A 23,795-nucleotide genomic window follows, 5' to 3' on the forward strand; every position below is an offset into this window, starting at 1 on the left:
ATATTGACATGCAAGTAACTATATTTGGATTTATAGAGGCACTTTCACAGACTTCCATAAATCTGGCTCTTGACCAGAGAGTTGGAGTAGAGTCACACTGCAAAGTTCTTCGCAGTCTTAGATCTTCAGCATTTCCATCTATGCCACTTGCAGAGGCAATTCTGCATGAAAAGTGGATTAAAAATAAACAAACACAAAGGCATGTGTTCAGTGACACACTCACACTATATTTTATGTCTTGCACTGTACCATATGCATACTTGACACAAGGTAATTTAGAAAGGACCCAAGGCTGCTCAGAAAATAATAATTACAATGAGCCATATGGAGAGCAGAGCTCAGCAAACAAGACTGACAGAGAAGAGAAGAAATGGTTGAATAAAGTCATTACTTTGGCTTTCTTTGCACACAACATCCTTATTACACCTTTCTGGGCCTTGAACGTGTCAGTTGTGTTGCTGTCCATGCAGGGTCAAAAAGCTAGGATTTCATCAAAAATATTTAAATTTGTCTTCTGAAGATGAACGAAGGTCTTACAGTTTTGGAACGACATGAGGGAAAGTAATTAATGACAGAATCTTCATTATTGGTAAACTATCGCTTTAAGCAATTCTTGCCGCTCACCATTCTCAAGTATTTAGATATATATGCTAATTAATATGCTAATGACATTATTTAAGTGCCTTTACAATTAAGGCCGAGATTTGAAACCATTCAGATGTACAATTTCAAGACTATTTGCAATTTATAGATTTCAGATCTGGATCTGGAATAGTTGGTGTACGCACATTTGATTCACGCACACTTGAGAACTGATCTTATATCATGGTTTCTGTGCAACATTTTATAAACGAGGCCCAGGATAACTTTAAATGTTTGATCATTTCCTGAACATCAGTCAAAGTTCTGAAAATCTTCCCTATTAGCCGGGAAGAAGTTCCAAAGTGGACCAAACTTGATGACTCAGGTCAAAAGTCTGGCTACACAGAACTTTTCTGGATATGACCTAATGTCGATGTGTGTGTGGACAAAGAGGGAAATAATCTTCTTAAATAAAAATACTTCCTAAATACTGTACACTGATTGCATTCTCTTTTTAATTCAAAAAAGGCCTTATAGTTTTATAGACGATGAATGATGTGTCACTGGATTGGATAATTGGTAGGCTTCATCGGTTTTAGGGCACAGAGGCATTTTGGCAAATAACCACTTTACTGACATTTTTCATTTAGGTCAATATGGCTGCAAAAGGCCAGAGTCAGAATAGATTTAAACTCACATAAAAGTTCATGAAATGGTACAAAATGAGTCTTGTGCATCATGTCACTTAAGTTATTAGAGGAGATCATCTCTTAAACGCACACAAAATGGACATTTTCATTTTAAAGAAATAGTAAAACGATGTAATTATTTACTCACATTATGTTGTTCCAAACCAAATGGCTTTCTTTTTCTGCACTTTTTTTTATTATTCTCCTTTTCGTGAAATTGCTGAAGCTTTGGACTTTCAAAAACGATCCAAAAGCTCCATTAAAATCATTAAAACGAGTGGGTAGTTTGCTATAATTGAAGTCTTTTTAAGCAATGCAATAAGTGAAATCAAGTAGTATTCGTTAAAATTCATAACATATGCCATATGCTTCCCTGGAGCATTCATGAGAGTTCAAGAGATTAGCAGGGATATCCGAATTGAATCACTATTTTGAGTCTTTTGTTTCATTCAGACTCCATTTGATGGCGCTTAGTGACGTAGCACTCTCTGATTATCAATATAAAGTATTTCCATCATAACTCGCAGACTTGAAATACACTAGTCACCTTTTGATAAAAGAAACAAATATAGGTGCACTGATAATACAACTGATATATATTCACTAATAAGGACAAGACTATAATATTAAAGTCCCAATGAAATCAAAATTAAAGTTTTTTGGCTTTTAGTATGAATGTAAGCCTTACGGTTATCTATACGCTAGTGTGCTTCAAAACAACGACAAAATTGGCGTTTACAAGATATGGGCATTCAAAACTTACAGTCTCGTCACTTCTGCCAATATGAATGAAAGATTATGATGATATCATGCTGCACTTCAGCTTCTCATCAAACGTTCTGTCCAATCAAATGCTCTCTAGATTCCTAGCGTCCTGCCCCCTACACTATATATAGACGCTGAATCTGCGGCTGAGTTTACAGTGTTAGTGTTTTCTATATGGTGAATGGCATGTAGTACGCAATGTAGGCGATAGAGAATGATTCAGACAGTGTAAATGTGCTTTCCATTGGGGCAAATGAGGTCTAATTTCACGTTGTGTCACGCGAACCGCGGCAGCGCGCACAGTCTACTCCGGACTTTGGCTCCGGTCCAGAGATGCGATAGCACGGAGTCAGTATGTATTAAACTACACAGCCTCAGCATGATTATGATCACTATTTTGTTTTAGCACGAGTTTCATATTGAATCTAGTAATTTATTAGACTGTGGCTGTCATAAGCTTACAAATACGGCTTAACCGAGCTCAACGGCTCTGGTCCGAGGCTAGCAGATATAAATGGAATGCTACTGGCTATTTAAAAGAAGTGGGCGGGGCTGCACAATATCGTTTCAGTTAAAATTACATAACCACATAGAATAATGCTGCGTGTTTCAAGGCACTTCCCCCGCAAACACAGAACGTTCCCCTAACGTTCCCATTTGGTTCCCATTTGGTTATTTTTTCGGGAACCAAGTGAGAACAGAATGTTCCCTGTAGGTTCTCTTTTTAATAACCTATAAAGAACGTTCTCAGAACGTTCCCTGCAAGTTATTTTTTGGTTTAATTTTATAACCTAAAAAGAACCTTCCCAGAACGTTCCCTGCAGGTTATTTTTATATATTTTTTTTTCAACCAACAGAAAAACGTTTCCAGTAGGTTCCCAGAACGTTCCCCTAACCTAAAGGGAACGTTCTATTTACTTTAAGAAAACTTTCCTGGCTAACTAATAGGGAATGTTCAGGGAACCAAAAATTGTTAGCTTGGTCAGAGGACCTTTAAATTACACGTGACGCGACAAGATTCTAACGACAAGCAATTCGACTGTGGACACCAGACACAATGTGACAGCGCAACCTGACAAAATCACTTAAAAAATATCACATTTAAAAGCGCAGAAGGGCAGTGCATTCCCAATGAAATGGATAAGTTTATAATCTAATTTATAAATGTTAAACCAATTTAACATTATTAAAACTATATACTTAGTGACTGATACCTTCGTCATGGAAAATACTTGCTGCACTGGTTTGTGGTTTTAATGTTATAAAAATGTTTTAATGTTTAAATTCATTTTCAAGATCTGAGGTAAACATCTGTTGTTGCTTTTAGTATGGCTAAAAATGTCACGCAATATGATATTAAAACTCACATTAGACACTTTTAACATTAAATAAAGCACATAATCATTCCCTGACATTATAAATGTCATGGTTTGTTATTGTTTCAGCCGCAACACAGCAGAAACGTTTTTAAAATAGAAATTTTGTGCTTTGCCATTGCGGCTAGGTATGGATGCGGCATGATCTGGAAAGCATCTGCTGTGTACAAACATCTGACAGACGTCTGTAAGATGTCAGTTTTACTGTACATAAATCATAAACATCTCAAAGACCTCTAATAAACGTCTATTTGACATGTAAAAGGAAACGTCCTGCAGATGAGCAAACACTGTAATAAATACGATGTAAATGCAGACGTCAAAAAGACGTCTCTGCGATGTACATGTGCTATCAGGGTTAGGACACCGTGTTAGGGATCATATGTATTCAAAAAGCAAATGTCTATTTCTATTTTTCCAGAAGACCATGCAATTTTCCAAGTGGTAACTAGATTTGAATTATTTAAAGGGGTCATGACATGAGAAATCAAATTTGCCTTGATATTTGGCATATAAGAGGTCTTTGTATCATTAAAACATCCTTAAGTTTCATAGGTTAAAATGTCCTCCTAATTATAAACAAAGCATTAATTTAATCAAGCTCAAAAAATGACTCATTTGGATCTGAGGTGGAAGGTGATGTCACCCGGGCACGAACATTTGCATAAAAACTGCCTCCAGAGCAAGCCCAATAGCATTTAGTGGACACATAAAGATGCTGTGCAAATGAGAGTATCGCATCATGTCAAAAGCAAATAGAAATTACAACCACTGCCTCTTGTCTGGATACAGTATACAAATGTGCGTTCACTTTCTGACACAGTCCACGCGCTTGAGTCTGTTGTCAATAGGACAAATGAAGTAAAAGAACGTTCGCTTTGACGCGTTTAAACAGATTGTTTGCGTCTTTGTACAGATAGATACCAGAAGGATCCCAGTGTAAGGAACAAGTGGATAGTTTATTTATCAAGCCATTGTTTGGAGCATTTTGTTTTGTAAATGAGGCACAGTGTCATGGAAAGTTCACAAAGAAACATTTGTTGAAATATGAAGCGGTACTATCTGACTGCAGCTGCATCACAAACGGTAAGTAAATTATTTCATAATGTTTATTTCATAAGTGTCTGATTGGTAGAATTGAACGTGTTACAATTTCATTTTTGGGTGAAGAATGTATGAATTTATGAAGTAGCCTATGTGAACTGTGACATATTCCTTTCACAATGATTCTGGTGCATGTTTGAGAGAGGGGTCTTTAGTCATTATGTTATATGGTTAATTATTAAGATTATATTATTAGGTTGCAACTCATGCATACTAATTAATCCTGCCATATTACTGAATCTAGAAAATAAGGAGGACTAGAAGAATTAGAAACCAACAAAAATGTTTGGGGGAAATGCAGTATATGTGCTTTTTCACACAATCTGCCTTCACCTTAGCTGTGATTAATGCTGCATGTGGAATTGCTAGAAGCTTTAGATAATGATGGAGGCTGTGCTCCTTATGTTCAGAACACACGCTAATGTGTCCACCTGTAACCTGTCAGGATTTCACAGTCCACTCAATCACTAAAAGAGAGTTCACAAATGGAAAAAGGTGCATATCTCAACAGATAAAAAAAAAATAGAAAGAAATGGACTTTGCTTCCACAGCTCACAGCATTCAGATAAAACACTGTGGTCAGAAAGTGACAATAATCCTTCTTTGATTCCTTTAGAAAATGTCAGAATTTCCTTCAGAGGCTTATGTATTTCATATATTAGAAACAGGAATTAATCAAACTTAAATGTTTAGAAAATGCTTACACATTTTTTTTGCAAGATTACATCAAGACAATTTGTGAAAGTACAGCACATCCTAGTGGATATAGAGGAATTTAACTCTCGTTTGGCTTTGTAGTATGCACACACCAATAAAAATCAATGTTTGGTTGTCTTTAATCAATGTATAAATCCACATACATATTTGATAAAGTAATAAAAATGCAAGTACAAATTGTTCAGAAAAACAATAACTGGGCTGCAAACAACTAGAACAATTCTCATATTCTACTAAGAAAAGGGAGTTTATTTGTACAGTAATAGGCTTTGATTAAAAAGCTAAAATATAATTTATTGCATATACACATATTTGCAAAGATTCTACATTCAGTGAATTTGCAGGCAGTAGATACTGAGACACATTTCATACTGGCAGAAATTAAGGAATAGTGGAATTTCCGTCACAGTGCAATTATAGTGTTTTTAGCACTCTGAACCAATAAAACATCCATGTAAAACTTCATTTTAAATGCTTTAAAAATGTGAAATGTTTGGTTTAATTGTAAACAGTTAAGCTCTGTTAGTTAACATAACTCAGTATAGTCAGGCTCAGCAGACAGCCAGACCACAGGGTGCTGTGAGACGTAATTAACTCCCATGACCTGCAGTGAATTTAATCATTTCCTCCCAGTTGCACTCTGGAAGAGTATCCGTTTATTAGGTTCTTCCTAAAAAAGGACACTGCTGCAAATAATCAACCAATTTTACACATCTTCGCCAGACACTACGGCTCATTAAAACACAAAAAATGACCTCCTTCGGATGAGAATCACTCAGCAACATTACAAACTCTAAAACAAAAAGCCCGCACGCCATTAACAAAAATGAAAAAATAGGAAACTTCAATACAAAACATTCTACTGGCGTGTTTATCTCGAAAGGGTTTTATCGATTGTCAGTCAGTCAAGGACTAAGTGATGCACCACATACTGATATTTTTTCTCCATGTGAATTGACAGTGTGAAGTTTACATTGGTATTATAGCATGTGTGAGGTAGAGTATTGGTGAATAGAGAGGACCAATGATAGTCAAGAAAACTGTAGTTGCTGCCAAAGCAGTCCTTCAATCTCACTTTTCACTGAAATGTTTGACAAGATTTATAGAGCACCTCCAATTCGTGTGATGACTTTGTGTGAAGGTAGCTACCAATTATGCTTTTTTTAACCTTGCATAATAAAATATTCCTGTAACCAAGCATAAAAGAGCTTTGATGATGTTTCCTAAATTATAATGTGCACTTACTGTCAAAATAGGAATTACAGAACAATCGAAAGCCTCTGGAAAAACTACTTTAAAAGGGGGGTTCATTGAGACAGCTTGAACATTTTTATTTCGAATTCAGTTTCATCAGCATCAGCAGGGTGCAGAGAGCAAAGTCCTGTATTATTTATTCCCTCTTTGATTTGCAACTCCAGCGCATAATGTAAGCTCTTTAAATAACAGTTCTCTTCACTGTGCTTTGGCCCATGCATCAGATAATGTCATTTCCATTAGTTGGGCAAAGGAGTGTGTGTTCTTAAGGTTGCATTGTGCTTGAGTGGTCCACCAAACATCCAATTAATTGTGACATCCAGTGTTCCCGCTCATTCTGGCCATTCAGATGTGTGTTGATGGGAACCATGCTGTGTCCAATCTAGATTCAAGAACATGCTAACATTTGGTTGCAGGTTTGACAAACAAATCTAATCATCTTAAGTGTTTCAAAACAATTTACCACTACTTAAGCGTATAAGAGGTAAAATGAAAACAGTGTAGGCTAATCAGCATGAATGGTGTACTTACTGTCCTTGATCAGAAAAGCACAGTGTCAGGTTCTGGGTCTGGGAATGACGTGAAGCTCTTATGAATCTCCTGAGAAAGGGGGGATTCTTGCTCGCAGTGGGGAGATTCAAAGAGCGGAACAGATCCTTTGAAACCAGCCGGAGGGTAAAGACCTTGGGTAAGAAAGACAATGGAGATGAATGAAACCAGAAAGAGCTAAATGTATCCAATACATTGTCATGGTATTTGCATGGTACACCAAGGTATGTTAAAGAACATCATAGTAGTACCATTGTACATACTCATAAAACCTTAGTATTACCAATGTAACCTGTCCAACACGAAATCATTTGAATGTGGGTCAAATTAATCCCAACACAACAGGAGGGCTAGACAACCTAAATGGAATGACTGTATTGAATGACTGTCTTATATTTTCAGTTATTCCTGAATGGTCTGATTTAGTTATTAATCTTCTGGTCAAACAGACCAAAGGATAACACTAAACAAGACAGATTGATCAACCCCAGCTCGCTTTTTGGCATTTCTTTTACCTTTTTGTTTCAGGTCTATATCTGGCCTGTCATAGACTTTAGTAGTGCTGATTTTCTTCTCTTGACTCTGTAGACCTGCCTTGCTCATTGAAACTTTGGGGTCCAAAGGATGCATTGGGACGTAAGAATGTGAGTCCCACTCATAACTCTCATCCACAGAGCCTCTTCTAGATCTAAAGTCAGAAGATAAAGGAATGAGGTATTGTTAAGTCTAACATGGATATCCATAAAGTGAACCCTGGGTATTAAGACTTGTATGGGTTAATATAACATTAATGATGTCTCTTACTGAAATATGTAGTAGAAAACCCATGAGAAAAATCACATTATTTAAAAAAAAAAAAAAAAAAAGTTTTATACATATTTTGGACTACGGGGGTGCCATTATTTTGATAATAATAAATAATAATTAATTGTAGTCCAAAATATGTAAAAACAATGTGGATTTGTTAAGTAGCATAAATCTTTCATGGGTTTTCTACAACATATTTAAGTAAATGACATCATTTACGTTATATCAAGCCATTCAATTCTTAATACCCAGGTCTCTTTAATTTCCAACCCTGCTCCAACACACCTGCCCATAATTAAAAAGTAGCCCTGAACACCTTGATTAGCTGGTTCAGATGTGTTTGAATGGGGTTGGAGCTGAAATCTGCAGAATGGTAGCTATCTAAGTGCAGGGCTGAAGACCCCTGCCTTTAATAAAAGTCATGAGGCAGTACTGTATCCACAAAACCGCCCATTGTATTACCATTGCAACTGTCAAACATGGTATTATCATGGTACCACATCCACAAATTGGAGTAAGACAAAAAAAAACAGTTGTACCTTTCATGCCGTTCAGGCTCCTGCAGAACTGCCTCATCTCTGTCACTGTCCTCTGTTGTCTCTGGAGAGCTGGTGAGAGGGGGGCTGAGAGAGAACTGCCTGCTGTTAGGGGCATCCATGCTGCCTCTGCCACTGCTTTGGCTTGCATAACTTCTGTAACTTCCCTCTGTCTCTGAACCCTTCCTGTATCTGTTAATTTCTACTTCCACCTCCTGCCCCTCTTCGTCTTCCTCCTCCCTCTCAGCCGCTTGGCTTTGGCTTCGTCTTCCAGATGGCAAGGCTGGCAGAGAGGGGCAATACGGCCGAGGCCAGCTAGAACCCCCTGTTGATAAGGCACCATGAGTGCTATGTCCCGACACTAGTTTCTTGCGGGACTGTGAGTTATTCGTAGAACCGTCACATGATTTAGAGGCCTGATGATGGGGCTCTTGTGTTTGACTTTCTAAAGGCACAGATGAATCTCTTTGCAAACTGGGACTACTTTTAGGCTTATTTGCCACAGAGTTGGGTCTGCGTGCAACGGGGGATGTCGTAGAATCTCGACTGAGTGTCAGTGAGTCTATCCAAGCATCAGGAGGCAAAAACTGGTCCTTGTATAATTTTGAGTCTAAACTTTGGGTGCTCTTATGCCGATTCCAATTGTTTGGCCCTGGACTCTTTGTCTTCCGAGGCATTGTTCCAGAGACATTGATTTGAGATACAGTTTTGCTGGACCAAGTGTTCAACTTCTCCTGTTTTCTTAAACTTGCATGTCCTGACTCTACTGATCTGTCATTGTCAAGATCAGATAATCTGGGTCTGTCATAATCTAGAGTCTCATAACTGTGATCTGGACTCAGCATGGACCTTGAATATGCAGACCGGCTATGAAGATCAGGTCCATCTACACTCATCTCTGAATAGTCACTATTTGGATTTATCTGTCTAGTGCTTCTTTCCATGGTCCGCCTCTGCTGATCATCTAAGGATGAATAAATACATGGGTCAAAATAATGTTGACTTCTGCTTGAGGTTCTCTGGCCTCTATGCCCTACATCATACTGGGTCTTTTCCATTTTGTAGATTAAGGGTTCATCCATTACCCGACCATGGCTTGACTCAACAGGAGTTCTGCTTCGTCTTCGATCCCATGTTTGCGATTTTCGGTGTTCCCCTCTGTCAAGACTACGAGACCTTTGGTAGTTGGCTCTCTGGATGGTATAGTAACCTTGTTGATTCTGCCTATACTTGGGATCCTTTCCATGAGAGGTATGTAGGGGCACCAAACTTGCAGAAGAAATCCTGTGTCTTTCTTCCCACGGAATGCAAGAGGCAGCTCTTCCCTTCAACATGCTGGTATTCTGAGACAAAAGGCCTTGTCTATTGGTTTGGTAGTTACCCTGAGGAGTTGAGGTTTCTTGAATATTCCAGATTTTTCCATACTCATCTGTCTGTTCATGACTATATGGATCAACGGTGTACTTGCGCAGTTCCCTTTCAAGCTCCTCTCTCTCACGCGCTAAAGTTAAGCAGCGACTTAGGTTTCCTTGTTCCCTCTCGTGCTCCATCTGCAAAACCAAAGTACTGGCTGCAGAGTGTTTGGTACCTTGTTTAAGGGACTGTTGGCCAAGAGTACTTTCTGAATGAGGATAGAGAAAAGAGCCACTGCATTCTGATGAGAGACTTGTCTGGTCTGGTTCATCCAAAAACTCTTGTTCCTGAATGGGCATGTAATGGCCATTCAATGAAAGGTGCTTAGCCATAACTCGTGTTCTGCTGGAAGAAGGAATATCTGATCCGAAAGGTGGAAGATCCACTGAAAGTACAAAGGGTGGCTTTTTTCTTTCATCCCTGTAGGATCTTAAAGACTGGGATTTTTGGATTCTGAAGCTTTGATTCCAATCTGATGACCGATAGGAGTTTTTACTTGGGTTTCTCTTGATCTGAGAACTGTCAATATTGGCGTCTTCACAATTGCCGTCTTTAACAATAAAGCGTCCATCAGGGCCTCGGTGGATAAACTCCACAGAGGACACAGGGGCAAGTGATGCCCGCTGGAGATGGCTCTCAGGGAGGGAATGGTGGGACGGAGGGTTAGCCTGAGGTAGGAGATGTTGCCGCTGGGCATGAAGATCACTGTGACTAGACTTTTCAAGGGAGGAGTGATTGGAAGAAGAGGAAGTGTAAGAGAGTGGACGAGCTGGTAGGAGCCTTTGGTTTAGGGTGTCCTCAGGGCTGCTAAGGTCAAGGATAAGGATTTAGTACATTTCACAATGGTTACAATGAATGACAAAACTTTGAACAGGTTTCATGAGGGGAGGGTGGTGAACTTACTTTTCAGGAGGGTTTGTATTAATTGCAGGAGGGAGATCTGAAAACAGGGAAACGATTTTACAATGGAATGAGTGACAGAATAAATGATCATGCAAGAAGAATAACAACATGAGGTAAAGTAGTGAGAGCATCTTCTAAGGTTAATACATTGAGGCAGACAGTTCTAAGTAGTTCAAAGTGTTGTTTCTTTACCCTTGACATTCTGCCTGCGCCTTCGGTTCCTTTTGTGAAAAATAAAACAGACTATTGCCAGAGTCAGGATAAGAGCAAGACAAAGGAGTCCTACTCCACCCATAACACCAGCCATTAGCTGGTCAGGAAAGTCTAGGAGGCGGGAACTGGCTGGATGCATATGCATTCCTGTGAAGCCCAAAGAAAAGTTTAATGGTTAGGTATGTTAAAACATTTATATAGCATAGCTTAAGTATAGCTTGGTGTAATAAAGGAAATATCACAGGAAATGTGTGAAGCACTAACCAATGGTGGAGACACTGATTGATGGACTGGGCATGCTCAGCTGATCTCCATGCTGAGAGAGAAGCCTCAGTTCATACTTGCAGTCCTTCAGAGAGTGATACATCGTGAAAGAAATGACAACATAAGGATGAAAGAAAAAGAAAAAAGGCTTGCATTTATCAAAAATGACAAGCTGACTGATTCATGAAAATCTCAGATCATGTCTTCAAGAACATTTACCTTACATAACCCTGGAAGAAAGATTTGACTCTCAGCTGGGCTAATGTTCTCTTTCAGATTAATCCACTCCCCTCCTTCAAGGCGTGACTGTACGACAAAACTATCAATGGATGGAGAATGGGACTGGGGCACTGACCACCTCAGAAGAATTCCCTCTGAACTTTTATTAATCGAGAGATTTGTAGGTGGTACCAGCTTGGTCACGACAGGAAGTGCATCTGTAAAATAATAATTAAATAAGAGACAGACTGAAATGAACAGCTTGATTTTACTCAATTATCCACAGTGTGTAGCATGAACACAGATGGTTTAACATTAATTTGAGCCTGCATGAGGTAGCCAGCATGCAGACTTGAATGTTCTAAAAACCCAATGAAATCAGAATTTAAGTTTTGTGGCTTTTAGATCATGTCTATCAGCTTTGAGGCCACCTATATACTAGTATATTCCTAAATATTTAAATTTATATGGACAGGCTTTCTTCTCTTTCCACTTAATATCAACAGAATGTAATGAATCATACATCATGGCCATGAAAACTAGACTCATAAAGCCATTTCATAGAGTCTTGAAAGTTTCATTTCCACAGCTAATGCTTACCCAAAGTTGTGATGGTGGTGCTCTCACTGTAAGGCCCAATGCCAATTTTATTTTGGGCCGTAACACGGAACTGGTACTCAGTTGCAGGAAGAAGATTGGTGACCAACAGACTATTCTCAGTGGGGAGTTCTGAGAAAGACAACCAGTCTTGCTTTTCCTCTTTCCTTTCTGCTGACACCTGCTTATACCTGGATAAAGAATATTTGCACAAGTTACAAAAAACAAAACAAAACATAGATTTATGAAGACAGCAATGAACCAACTAGTGTAAAATTAGCTCAAACCTTTTCACAGTGATATTTTTGCCAACAAATTGCAATGCAATGCATTTTGAGACAACTGTGTAATTTATTTGCATTTAGAGTAAATTTATCAGATGAATACTGCTCTGTTATCTGACAGACTACCAGTTTAAAATAATTTCCCAAGATTTTAGCAATAAACTCTAACAAGACAGACACCAACCAGACAGTGAATTTCTGGGCATATCCTCCATCAAAGCCAGCCACCCAGGAGACATTGGCCTGGTTAATTCCTGGGATCACAGATACTGATGACACTGCATGTGGACTTGTACCTGTGAAACAGAAGGAAGCAAGACATGTGTGACATATGAAGTGTGATACATGAGGTGTGACAGCAAGTTGCAAGTTCAATCTAGATGAAGACTTCGAAAAGCTCAGGAGGCACAAGACAAAATTACCTTTTGACCCTTTAGGGTTTTTATTTAGCTGAAATTCAAGACCAAAATGATTACAGATCATGTTTGTGCTTACTGTTAAAGTGTAAACATCACATGCCCCAAGTGCGTTAGTATACAGATCTAGATGCTTCAAGTCTTACCGAGCACATGGACTCTTGTTCTGACAGATACAGTAGCCACTTCGTTGGAGGAGCTGCACTCCCATTCCCCCTGGTGGTCTTTACTGAGAGGATGCAGAATGAGAGAGCCATTCGCTGCTACAGTGAACAGTGAGCGAGAGGCTGTGCCAACCTAAGAGGAGCAGTGCCATAATGAAGCATATAATGAGATTAAACACCAATTTTAATTAAAACTTGATTTCCAGCTGTAAGGGGGTGCATTATAATGTTTGGAGAAAATGAAAATTCTCGGTTTGTATGCACAGGACGGATGCTATATTTTCTAATGTTAACCAGCAGGGTTTTATAGAAGGAGCTGTAATGTACTTCTGTTGAACATTAAACCTCTTAACATTACAGCAATGTTCTAGGTTAAATATGTGTTTAGCTCAATCAACACCATCTGTGGTTTGTTGATTACCACAGAAATTAATTTAATTTCCCCCCCTAGTTTATAAAAAGAAAACATAAAACATGTACAGCAATGCACTTTCAATGGAAGTCTATGGTGTATTTAAACCATAACAATTCTTTATAAACATAATTGGAATTTTTACTGATTAGAAATGTACTTATTTGAATTTAATCACTAACTGAGTAGAATAGAATAAAATGTAATTGAATGCAAGTGCAAGGACACAGTGTAATGACATTCACCTTTTTCCAGCTGACTTTTGGAGCCGGATAACCGTGCATCTGACATGGAATAACAAGCATCTCACCCAAATTCAGTCGGTACTCCTTACGAGGTGATACTTTATATGATGGAGGATCCTACAAAATGAAAACACCTATATTATGGCTTGAACATTCATACACTGACCATATCTAATTGTATTTCCATCCTATTCCATCACTTTTTTCCTACAACAATCTAAAACAGATATCTGCTATGTATGGAAGCCCATTTCCACCACTGCATAAGAATAACTAGACGACTTGAAGTTGTGACTTTATATCATGCACTTGTGACTTTATAACTCACAATTGTGATATTATATTGCAATTCTGAGAAAAAAAGTCAGAATTGTGAGGTAAAAAGTTTCTGTGGGGAAAAAGTGATGTGAAATTTATAATAAAAATATTGACAGAATTAAAAATAAGTAATTGTGACTTCTTTTCTCACAAATGCAAGATACAAACTCACAAGAACTGCGAGAAATAAAGGCAGAATTGTGAGACACAAACTTGCAATTCTGACTTTTCCTCATATAAACTTGCTTGCAAAGTTGTAAAATCCAATTTTGAGGGGGAAAAGGCTGGCTTTTTTCTTACAACTGTGAGTTTATATCTCACAATTCTGAGAAAAACAGAGTTGAGAGTTTATATCTCACAATTCTGATCTTATAACACGCAATTGCGACTTTATAACAGACAATTACGACTTTATAACTTGGAACTGCAAGGTTTTTTTTTGCAATTTTGAGAAAAAAGTTAGAATTCTGAGATAAAAAGTGACACATTTTTGTGGCAGAAACGGGCTTCCATACATAGCAGATATCTGTCTTAAGATTGTTGTGGGCAAAAAGTGATGTAAATTTAGAATAAAAATATTGCTTGATGGAATAAAAAAAAAGGTAATTGCGACTTTTTATCTCACAATTCTGACTTTCTTCTCACAAATGCGAGATACAAACTCAGAATTACAAGAAATAAAGTTGGAATTGTGAGATACAAACTTGAAGTTCCTAATCTTTTTTTTTTGCGACTTTATTTTTTTTTTACTATATTTTTCCCCTCAAAACTGAACTTTATAACTCACAATTACCAGTTTATATTTCACAATTCTGAGAAAAATGTAAACTTGCAATTGCAGGAAAAAAGTCAGAACTTCAAGTTTCTGGCCTTATTTCTTGCAGTTGTGAATTTGTATCTTGCATTTGTAAGAAAAAAAACTCACAATTACAGTTTTTTTAATTCTGTCAAGCAATATATATAAATGTAACTTTTTTCCACCAAAATAATCAAAGACAGACATCTGTTATATATGGAAACCCGTTTCCACCACTGAATAAAAACAAAAAGACAATTGAGACTTTTTAATCTCACAATTAATTTTTTTTTTTCGCACAGTTGCAAGTTCTAAAGTCACAATTGCGTGTTATAAAGTCAGAAGTGCGAGATATAAACTCTCAATTCTGACTTATAAACTCACAGTTGTTTGTGAGAAGTAAACTCTCAATTCTGACTTTTTCTCAGAATTGCAAGATATAAACTCACAGTTGTAAAAACAAAGCCAGTCTAAACTCGCAATTACAAGTTTATATCTCACAATTCTGAGAAAAATGGTCAGAATTCTGAGACGTAAACTCGCAATTGTGAGAAAAAAGTCAGAACTTCAATTTTGTATCTCACAATTCTGACTTTATAAAGTCACAATTGCATAATATAAACTTGCAATTGTGTTATTAAGTAAGAATTGTGAGATGTAAACTCAATTCTTACTTTTTTTAATATAAAGTCAAAATTGCATAATATTAACTCGCAATTGCGTGTTATAAAGTAAGAATTGTGAGATATAAACTCAATTCTTACTTTTTTTAATATAAAGTCAAAATTGCATAATATTAACTCGCAATTGTGTGTTATAAAGTCAGAATTGTGAGATATAAACTCAATTCTGACTTTTTTTATATAAAGTCACAATTGCATAATATAAACTCGCAATTGTGTTATTAAGTAAGAATTGTGAGATACAAACTCAATTTTGACTTTTTTTAATATAAAACAGATTTTTTTATCCTCAAAATTGGACTCTATAATTCACAATTACGAGTTTATGTCACAATTTTTTTTTATTCCGTCAAGCAATTTTTTATTGTAAATTTCACATCTCTTTTTCCCCACAACATTCTAAGATATATATATTTTTTTTTTATGTATATATGGAAGCCTGTTTCAGCCACTGAATAAAACCAAAAAAGATAATTGTGACTTTTTATCTCACATTTCTGATTCTTTTTTTCTTCGAATTGTGATATAAAAATCACTGTTGTTTTATTATTGTGTGTTATAAAGTCAAAATAATCTCAGTTGTAAGAAAAAAAGCCGGTCTTTTTTTCCTCTCAAAATTGGACTTTATACCTTGCAATGGCAAGTTTTTATCTCACAATTCTGAGAAAAAAAGTCAGAATTCCATGTTTATATCATGCAATTTTAAAACAAAAAGTCAGAATTGTTTTTCCCCCACAGCAATCTAAGACAGATATATATATGAAAGCCTGTTTCAGCCACTGAATAAAAACAAAAATGGTAATTGTGACTTTTTATCTCACAATTCTGACCGTTTTTCTTAGAACTGTGATATAAACTCACAGATAATATGAAGTCACAATTGTACATTATAAAGTCAGAATTGCGAGAAATAAACTCTCAATTTATAAATAAATACTTTTTTTTTTAATTACATCAAGAAATATTTTTATTATAATTTTTTAAATATATATATATTTGACAAATAATTATAATGTTACAGAAAAAAAAATGGCAACACCATGTAAAGCCTCACCTGTAGTAAAACAGTGGTGGGCTGAGACCGGCCCATAGTCCCAAAGCTATTGTAGGGAGTACACCTGTATACACCTGCAGCGTCATCATTGGCTGTTGCTATGATTATAGAGCCTTCCGAAGTCAGTGTCCAGCCAGGATACTGTTAAAAGAATTTCACAGTTATTCTGAGTGATTTTTGAAATAATGCTCTTTGGAGAGATGTGAGGTAACGTCATCAAGAGGGGGGTATAAGTGTGAGCACAGCATGGTGTCACTGAATCAAAATCAATATGTCAAGCATTAGAAGCTAGGAGAAAAGCACTTAGGAAAGCACTTAGGAGTAGCAGTGTACTTCTAAAATGTACATAAGAGAGGTTAAAAAGTTTTTTTGTACAGATAGTGCGAAAAGCAACAGTTACTTACCATGTCTAAATCGAGTGGTTTGTCGTCTTTGATCCAGTCAACATGTGATAACGGTGGCTCAGCTCTGACCGGGCACGCAATGATGCCCCTCATGCCAGTGGGGAGGAAGGTCAATGAAGGCATCTTTATCACCTGTGCTGGGTCTGTTAAAGAAAATGTATAAAACTGTTAATGTTAGCTCACCATAGTTGTATTTATTTGATGAAAAATACAGTAAAAACAGTGATATTGTGAAATGTTATTATCATTCAAAATATTTTCTATTAGAATATGAATGCATTTTCAGCATCAGTACTTCACAAATCATTCCGATAAGCTAATCAATATCAATGTTTAAAACAGTTGTGGATTCTTTGATGAACACAAAGTTCATCAGGAACAGCATTTATTATGAATACACTACCAGTCAAAAGTTTTTGAACAGTAAGATTTTCATTTTTTTTTGTAATCTCTTCCGTTTACCAAACCTGCATTTATTTAATCCAAAATACAGCGAAAACAGTACAATTTTGAAATATTTTTACTATTTAAAATAACTGTTTTCTATTTTAATAAATGTAAAAATGTAATTTATTCCTGTCATTTCAAAGCTAAATTTTTAGCATTAATACTCCAGTCACATGATCTTCAGAAATCATTCTAATATTCTGATTAGATTTTTTATTATTATGTTCAAAACGTCTGAGTAGAATTTTTTTCAGGTTTCTTTGATGAATAGAAAGTTCAGAAGACATTATAAATGTCTTTATCATATTGTTGATCAATATAAGCATCCTTGCTAATTTATAGTATTTATTTCTATTGTTTATTTTCCAAAAAATAATAAAAATGTATCCTAAAGCTCGACTCCAAGCTTTTGAATGGTATAGTGTATATTGTTACAAAAGGTTTTATTTCAGATAAATGCTGAACTTTGGATGACCTTTTTAAATTTTGATAATAATAATGATAAAAGGTGTTTCTTGAGCAGCAAATGAACATATTAGAATGATTTCAGAAGGATTGTGTGACTGGAGTAATGATGCTAAAATCTCTCTTTGAAATCACAGGAATAAATTACATTTTAAAATACATTCAAATAGAAAACAGGTATTTTAAATAGTAAAAATATTTCACATTTTTACAGCTTTTGCTGTACTGTGGATCAAATAAACGCAGGCTTGGTGAGTAGAAGAGACTCTTACGGTTCAAAAACTTTTGACTGGAAGTGTATAAATAATATAAAACAATATCTGGATGTGCTATATTATATATCTCAAGTATATATGAAATTGGACATAAATGTGGTTGAAACTATGTGGTTTTCTGTTTTGCACCATGATATATGAAAGACTTACGCTGCACAGTGAGGGTAGCTGAGGCAGAAGGGGAAACAGGAAGTCCATTAGTGGGCATGCAGGTGTAGTTTCCAGAATCCTCTGGAGTCAAACGTGATATGAGAAGTGTACCATCCACTATGACCTTAACGCGAGACTTCAGAGACCTAAAACAAACACATGAATACTGCATAAGCAAGGCGCTACCAGTAAATATCAAAAGGGAGGTTCACAGTTTTAAAAGAGAACTCACTCAATGTGGTAAATGTCTTCTCCTTGTTTTTGCCACACATAGGTCATGTTGGGAGGGTCAGCTTCAGCCTGGCACTTTAACTTGGCATCCTGGGAAATGTTGAGAATAGTGTCCGTTGGAGGAATTACTATCACTGGAGGGCCTGTTGTTAGGGGGGAAAAAAACAGTTTATAATGCAGCTATATAAAAAATACGTCTCACTGTTCCTGATAACTTACTCATCCCTATGTCATCCAAGATAATCATGTCTTTCTTTTTTCAGCTGAAGCTTAAGGTTTTTGAGGAAAACATTGCAGGATTTCAGTGGGGATCAACAGGCTGAAGGTCAAAATTGCAGTTTTAATGAAGCTTCAAAGAACTCTACACGATCCCAGCCAAGGAAAAAAAGAGTCTTATGTAGTGAAACAATCGCTAATTTTCCAAAAACCATTACAGTTTATATACTTTTTAACCACGAATGCTTATGAAGGTAAAACAGTAGCAAAACTCAAGAGCTTGTTGATTTGAATGTGAAAACATCGATGAATTGGTCAGGCATCGACCAATAAAATGTCTTCATTCCCACCCTAGCCCCGCCCCCAGCTCGGCTCTCTCACGTCTGCATTTACAAGTGCTCAAGTGAGTTTTGTTACAGGAATATCGCAAAAAGAGTAGCAAAAGTCAAGCGCTATTATTTGAAGTTGTCCTGCCAGATGTGAGAGGTTGTAAGTGCTGACTTGAGGTTGTACAGTAAAACTTAAGTAAAGTGCGAAAGCAAATATGTCGTACACACTTGCGTCTTTCATTTTGTTTATGTGAACTTCAAATTCAAAACACGGCTGTTTTGATCATTGTCTGTGAGTTCCACTCCAAAGATTCAGCTTTTCACATCAGAGCAGTGAGATCAAATTTCAACTTACAAATACGAATATTAATGTGACACGTTTTCACATTCAAATCAACAAGCTCTCGAGTTTTGCTACTGTTTTACCTTCATAAATGCTCGTCTTGCACTAGCTCTGCGTCTACAACTACCTAATCACGTTGGAAAAGTCACACATAGTTTGCTCTTCATCTGTGTATTTCGGTTTAAAAAGATAGGGTAGGGCGAAAAACTGCATTTCATTTTCTCCTCCAACATTAAAATCGTTCGATGTTGCTGTTTTACCTTTTTTTGTAAAGGAGCGTTTGACTTTCTTTGCATGTTTGTTTTGTAAACACTGAGTCGGTAGCGCAAGACAAGCATTTGTGGGTAAAAATTTGAGATTTGTATTTTTTATTTTTAAGAAATTGACCAATAGTTTCATTAGATAAGACCCTTATTTCTCGGCTGGGATCGTGTAGAGCCCTTTGAAGCAATTTGGATCTTTAAAGGAACACTCCACTTTTTTTTGGAAATAGGCTCATTCTCCAACTCCCCCCGAGTTAATAAGTTGAATTTTACCGTTTTGAAATCCATTCAGCCGTTCTCCTGTTCTGGCGATATCACTTTTAGCATGGCTTAGCATAGATCATTGAATCCTATTAGACCAATAGCATCGCGTTCAAAAATGACCAATGAGTTTCGGTATTTGTCCTATTTAAAACTTGACTCTTCTGCAGTTATATCGTGTACTAAGACCGGCAGAAAATGTCAAGGAAGTTTGCTGCCGTAATATGCATGCAGCAGGTGTAGTATTATCACGCAGCACATGAAATTAGTTCCCAGCTAGGTAACTTCCAATGAGGAATGCTCCCTGTGCATGCAGCTGGTCACGTTGTGCTGCGATGTGCTGCGTGATATTACTACGCCTGCTTCAGCCATATTACGGCAGCAAACTTCCTCGACTACTACGCCGGAATGGGAGTGTAGTTCCTAATCTTATCGGCCTAGAAAATCGCATCTTTAAATTTTCCGCCGGTCTTAGTACACGATATAACTGCAGAAGTGTCAAGTTTTAAATAGAAAAAATACTGAAACTCGTTGGTCATTTTTGAACGCAATGCTATTGTTGGTCTCATAGGATTCAATGATCTATGCTAAGCTATGCTAAAAGTGATATCGCCAGAACAGGAGAACGGCTGAATGGATTTCAAAATGGTAAAAATCAACTTATTAACTCGGGGGGAGTTGGAGAATGAGCCTATTTCCAAAAAAAGTGGAGTGTTCCTTTAACACGTTAGTTTCCATTGGAATCCACTATATGGGGAAAAATCCTGGAATGTTTTCCTGAAAATCCTTCATTTCTTTTCGATTGAAGAAACCAAGACATGAACATCTTGGATGGCATGGGGTAAGTAAATTATCAGGATATTTCATTCTGAACGAAGTGAACTAATCCTTTAAGTGTGAAGTAAATGTAGCCTTTTCAGACATTCAACTGCATGTTATTTACAGAATAGAATTTAGAATTTATTACATTTTAAATTTACATTTAAAGGAATTAACTGAACTATAGAGTGCTTTTTGACACATTTATGCAGGACTTACTTTCATAATTACTTCTGTGGTCTTAAATATGGGTAAAGTGAACTGTTGAATGTACTGACAAGCAATGGTAAACTCAAATATTCTGTAATGTTATTTCTACTAAAACTTGTATTTTGCATATTTAAATATATTTGATGAATTTAGTCAATTAAAACAGATTAACTTTAAACATAATAACAAACACACTAAAGTTAAATCTATAATCAAACACTTTGCATGTGCCATGGCGTGTTTGTCATTACATCAAATGATTTAAATGTACTTTACAGTCAAATTTTAATTTGACATTATTACAAAGTGCTTTTTAAAAGTGTACTTAAGTTTGTTCAAAAACAAAACTGTACTTTTAAGTGTCCTTTTATTAATATGTGACCCTGAACCACAAAACCAGTCGTAAGGGTCATTTAAAAAAATCTAAATAAATACACTTTCCATTGATGTACGGTTTGACAGGATAGGACAATATTTGGTCAAGATACAACTATTTAAAAATCTGGAATCTGAGGGTGCAAAAAAAAAATCAAAATACTGAAAAAAGTTGTCCAAATGAAGTTCTTAGCGATGCATATTACTAATCAAAAATTAAGTTTTGATATATTTACAGTAGGAATTTTACAAAATATCTTCATGAAACATGATCTTTACTTAATATCCTAATGATTTTTGGCATTAAAAAAACGATTGTTTTGACCCATACAATGTATTTTCGGCTATTACTACAAATATACCCATGCTACTAAACACTGGTTTTGGTCCAGGGTCACATATTCTATTAACTGCAAGTGCATTTTTAAATAAGCTTTTAAAATTTGAAGTACATGACAAATGCAAGTTCAATACAAATAAGGATTTTAAGGACAAATAAAAATAACTTCTATATTTTTTGTTTTACCTATTCATTAAATCAGAATTAAACCCATGACTGAAATAAAGGAAGTGTGCTTATAAATGTAAAGTAATGAAAACTACCACTAGGTGGCGCCATTCAATCAGAAAAGCTTATAATTGTCATGTAGAATATAATTGCATGAGCCAGGGGTTTATAAACTATTACAACTAGTGTGGAAATTGTCCCTCTACCCATTTTTCAGTCAATAACAATATTTTAAAACAAAAACAAAAAAAACACTGCCAATCATTTACATGCAAGTTAAATAAATACAAGTGTTATCTGCATCGGTAATTCTAATACGGCTCACACTCACTTACCTGGTCTCCACCCAGTTATTTATAATTAATGGGCAAACGTTATACCATATAATTCATATTCATGAACAAGACTGATAAAATGTATATTGATACCCTCAGCACTTGTCAGATCACTCAAATGTCTCTAACATAAGACATACAGGTAATCATCCTAAATGAGAAGAATACATCAATGCTGACTTACCAATGACTTTGAGTTTTATGAGATGAGTCACATTTCCTTCAGTGTTGGAGGCGTGACACTGATACTGGCCTGATGTTTCTCTGCTTACAGCATGGAAAGACACACTTCCATTTGTGATCTATAGGATGAAAATGAGAGATATGATATGAAGTGTGTGAAAGCTTGAAAAAGTGATTGGAGAATAAATGTATTATAGATCTGATCCTCGATTGTATTTGTGAACCTGATGAAGTCAGAATGTAGGTTTCGTGGTTTTTAATCTATGTCTGTTAACTTAAGGTCAAAGTGAGTAAAGCCATAAAAGTTGACAAAACAAACTTCTTCCTTTTCCAGGAAAATGGATTGAACATGCTTATGACTCATATTGTTTGAAGTGGTTCTGTCCGATCAAAAGCTCTCCTAACTGAGCATTTGCAAGTAGTAAATCATTTTTTTCAGCCTGTGATGTGCACTACGCAATTGCCTATTTAAAAAAAGAACAAGCACTTTGATATGTCCCACCCAGGTTTCCACAGGAAATATATCAGCATAGGAAAGGTAGAACAGGAGGAACGTCCCACCTTTACTTTGTTTTGAGGATTTGTTGGTCGTCCATCTTTAGACCAGGTTATTGTAGGCCGTGGATTTCCCAGGGCAGAACATTTCAGGGTCACTGATCTCCCTACAAACACTTCAACTTCAGGAGGGGAGGTCTCCGTAAACACAGGAGGCGCTAGATATAGGAGTAAGCAAAGAAAACAGTTAGGATCTTAAAAAAAAAAAACACAAAGATTTATTAACAATCAAAAGCAGTGATGTTACTGAATTTAGTTTTCAACCACAGACATAGACCTACTTCTCTAAATCAATACAAAATTACATATTCTAATCGTTAAACATTTTAAATAGATATTGTTTTAGGTCTGTAAAATTTGTACTTGATTTTGAAATAAGGCTTTTTTGCTCACCAAGCTGTATTTTAATGATCAAAAATACAGTAAAAACATGAATATTTTGAAAGTTCAAATAAATGTTTTTTTATTGTAATATATTTTAAAATGTAATTTATTCATGTGATGCAAAGCTGAATTTTCAGCATCATTCCATCAGTCTTTAGTGTCACATGATCCTTCAAAAATCATTCTAAAAGGCTGGTTTCCTGTTTCCTGTCCTGAAACATTTCTTATTATTATCAACCCTACTATCAACACTATTAATCTAAAATAAATCTTTTGCACCATTAAAATGTCTTTTCTTTCACTTTAGCTCAATTTAATTCTTCGTGCTGAATTAAAGTTAATTAACAAAAAGATATTACAAGAATAAATCATATTTTAAAATATATTAAAATAGAAAACCATTATTTTAAATTGCAATAATATTTCACAATATTACTGTTTTTTTTTTTATATATGGGTCAAAGACAAAAAAGGGTTTAGGTATAAAAGCAAGTAAGTGTAATACTGCTTTAAATTGTTGTTTTTCCAAAAAAAAAAAAAAATATTAAAAAGTTTTCTTTGTCTTTTTTGTTTTTCTTAGCATTAAATAATCAATATCATACATTTTCTCTACTTTACAGAAAACACCCACTAAATTGTATTTACAACAAAAATCTATTTATGACATATTAAAAGATTAATT

General features: G+C 35.9%; 1 protein-coding gene across 2 annotated transcripts in view; it reads right to left on the bottom strand.

Annotated features, from left to right (window-relative positions):
* Positions 1 to 5,334: 5,334 nt before the first annotated feature.
* Positions 5,335 to 23,795, bottom strand: part of igsf9a (immunoglobulin superfamily, member 9a) — a 43,653-nt gene continuing 25,192 nt past the window's right edge. The window contains exons 5-22 of one of the 2 annotated variants that reach the window (XM_073830115.1): positions 22,736 to 22,887; positions 22,176 to 22,293; positions 18,334 to 18,475; positions 18,102 to 18,247; positions 16,765 to 16,907; positions 16,361 to 16,501; positions 13,510 to 13,626; positions 12,835 to 12,985; positions 12,457 to 12,568; positions 11,992 to 12,179; positions 11,392 to 11,609; positions 11,173 to 11,257; positions 10,888 to 11,055; positions 10,696 to 10,732; positions 8,383 to 10,596; positions 7,552 to 7,724; positions 7,019 to 7,170; positions 5,335 to 6,869 (exon numbers count right to left, since the gene is read on the bottom strand). In XM_073830115.1, the coding sequence (XP_073686216.1) occupies positions 7,028 to 7,170; positions 7,552 to 7,724; positions 8,383 to 10,596; positions 10,696 to 10,732; positions 10,888 to 11,055; positions 11,173 to 11,257; positions 11,392 to 11,609; positions 11,992 to 12,179; positions 12,457 to 12,568; positions 12,835 to 12,985; positions 13,510 to 13,626; positions 16,361 to 16,501; positions 16,765 to 16,907; positions 18,102 to 18,247; positions 18,334 to 18,475; positions 22,176 to 22,293; positions 22,736 to 22,887 (4,448 nt within the window). In that variant the 3' untranslated portion in view covers positions 5,335 to 6,869; positions 7,019 to 7,027. Of the gene's footprint in view, positions 6,870 to 7,018; positions 7,171 to 7,551; positions 7,725 to 8,382; positions 10,600 to 10,695; positions 10,733 to 10,887; positions 11,056 to 11,172; positions 11,258 to 11,391; positions 11,610 to 11,991; positions 12,180 to 12,456; positions 12,569 to 12,834; positions 12,986 to 13,509; positions 13,627 to 16,360; positions 16,502 to 16,764; positions 16,908 to 18,101; positions 18,248 to 18,333; positions 18,476 to 22,175; positions 22,294 to 22,735; positions 22,888 to 23,795 lie in introns of both variants that reach the window. The other variant, XM_073830114.1, reaches the window with a different exon arrangement.

This window comes from Garra rufa, chromosome 23, assembly GCF_049309525.1.
Source record: "Garra rufa chromosome 23, GarRuf1.0, whole genome shotgun sequence".
NCBI classification, from domain to species: Eukaryota; Metazoa; Chordata; class Actinopteri; order Cypriniformes; family Cyprinidae; genus Garra; species Garra rufa.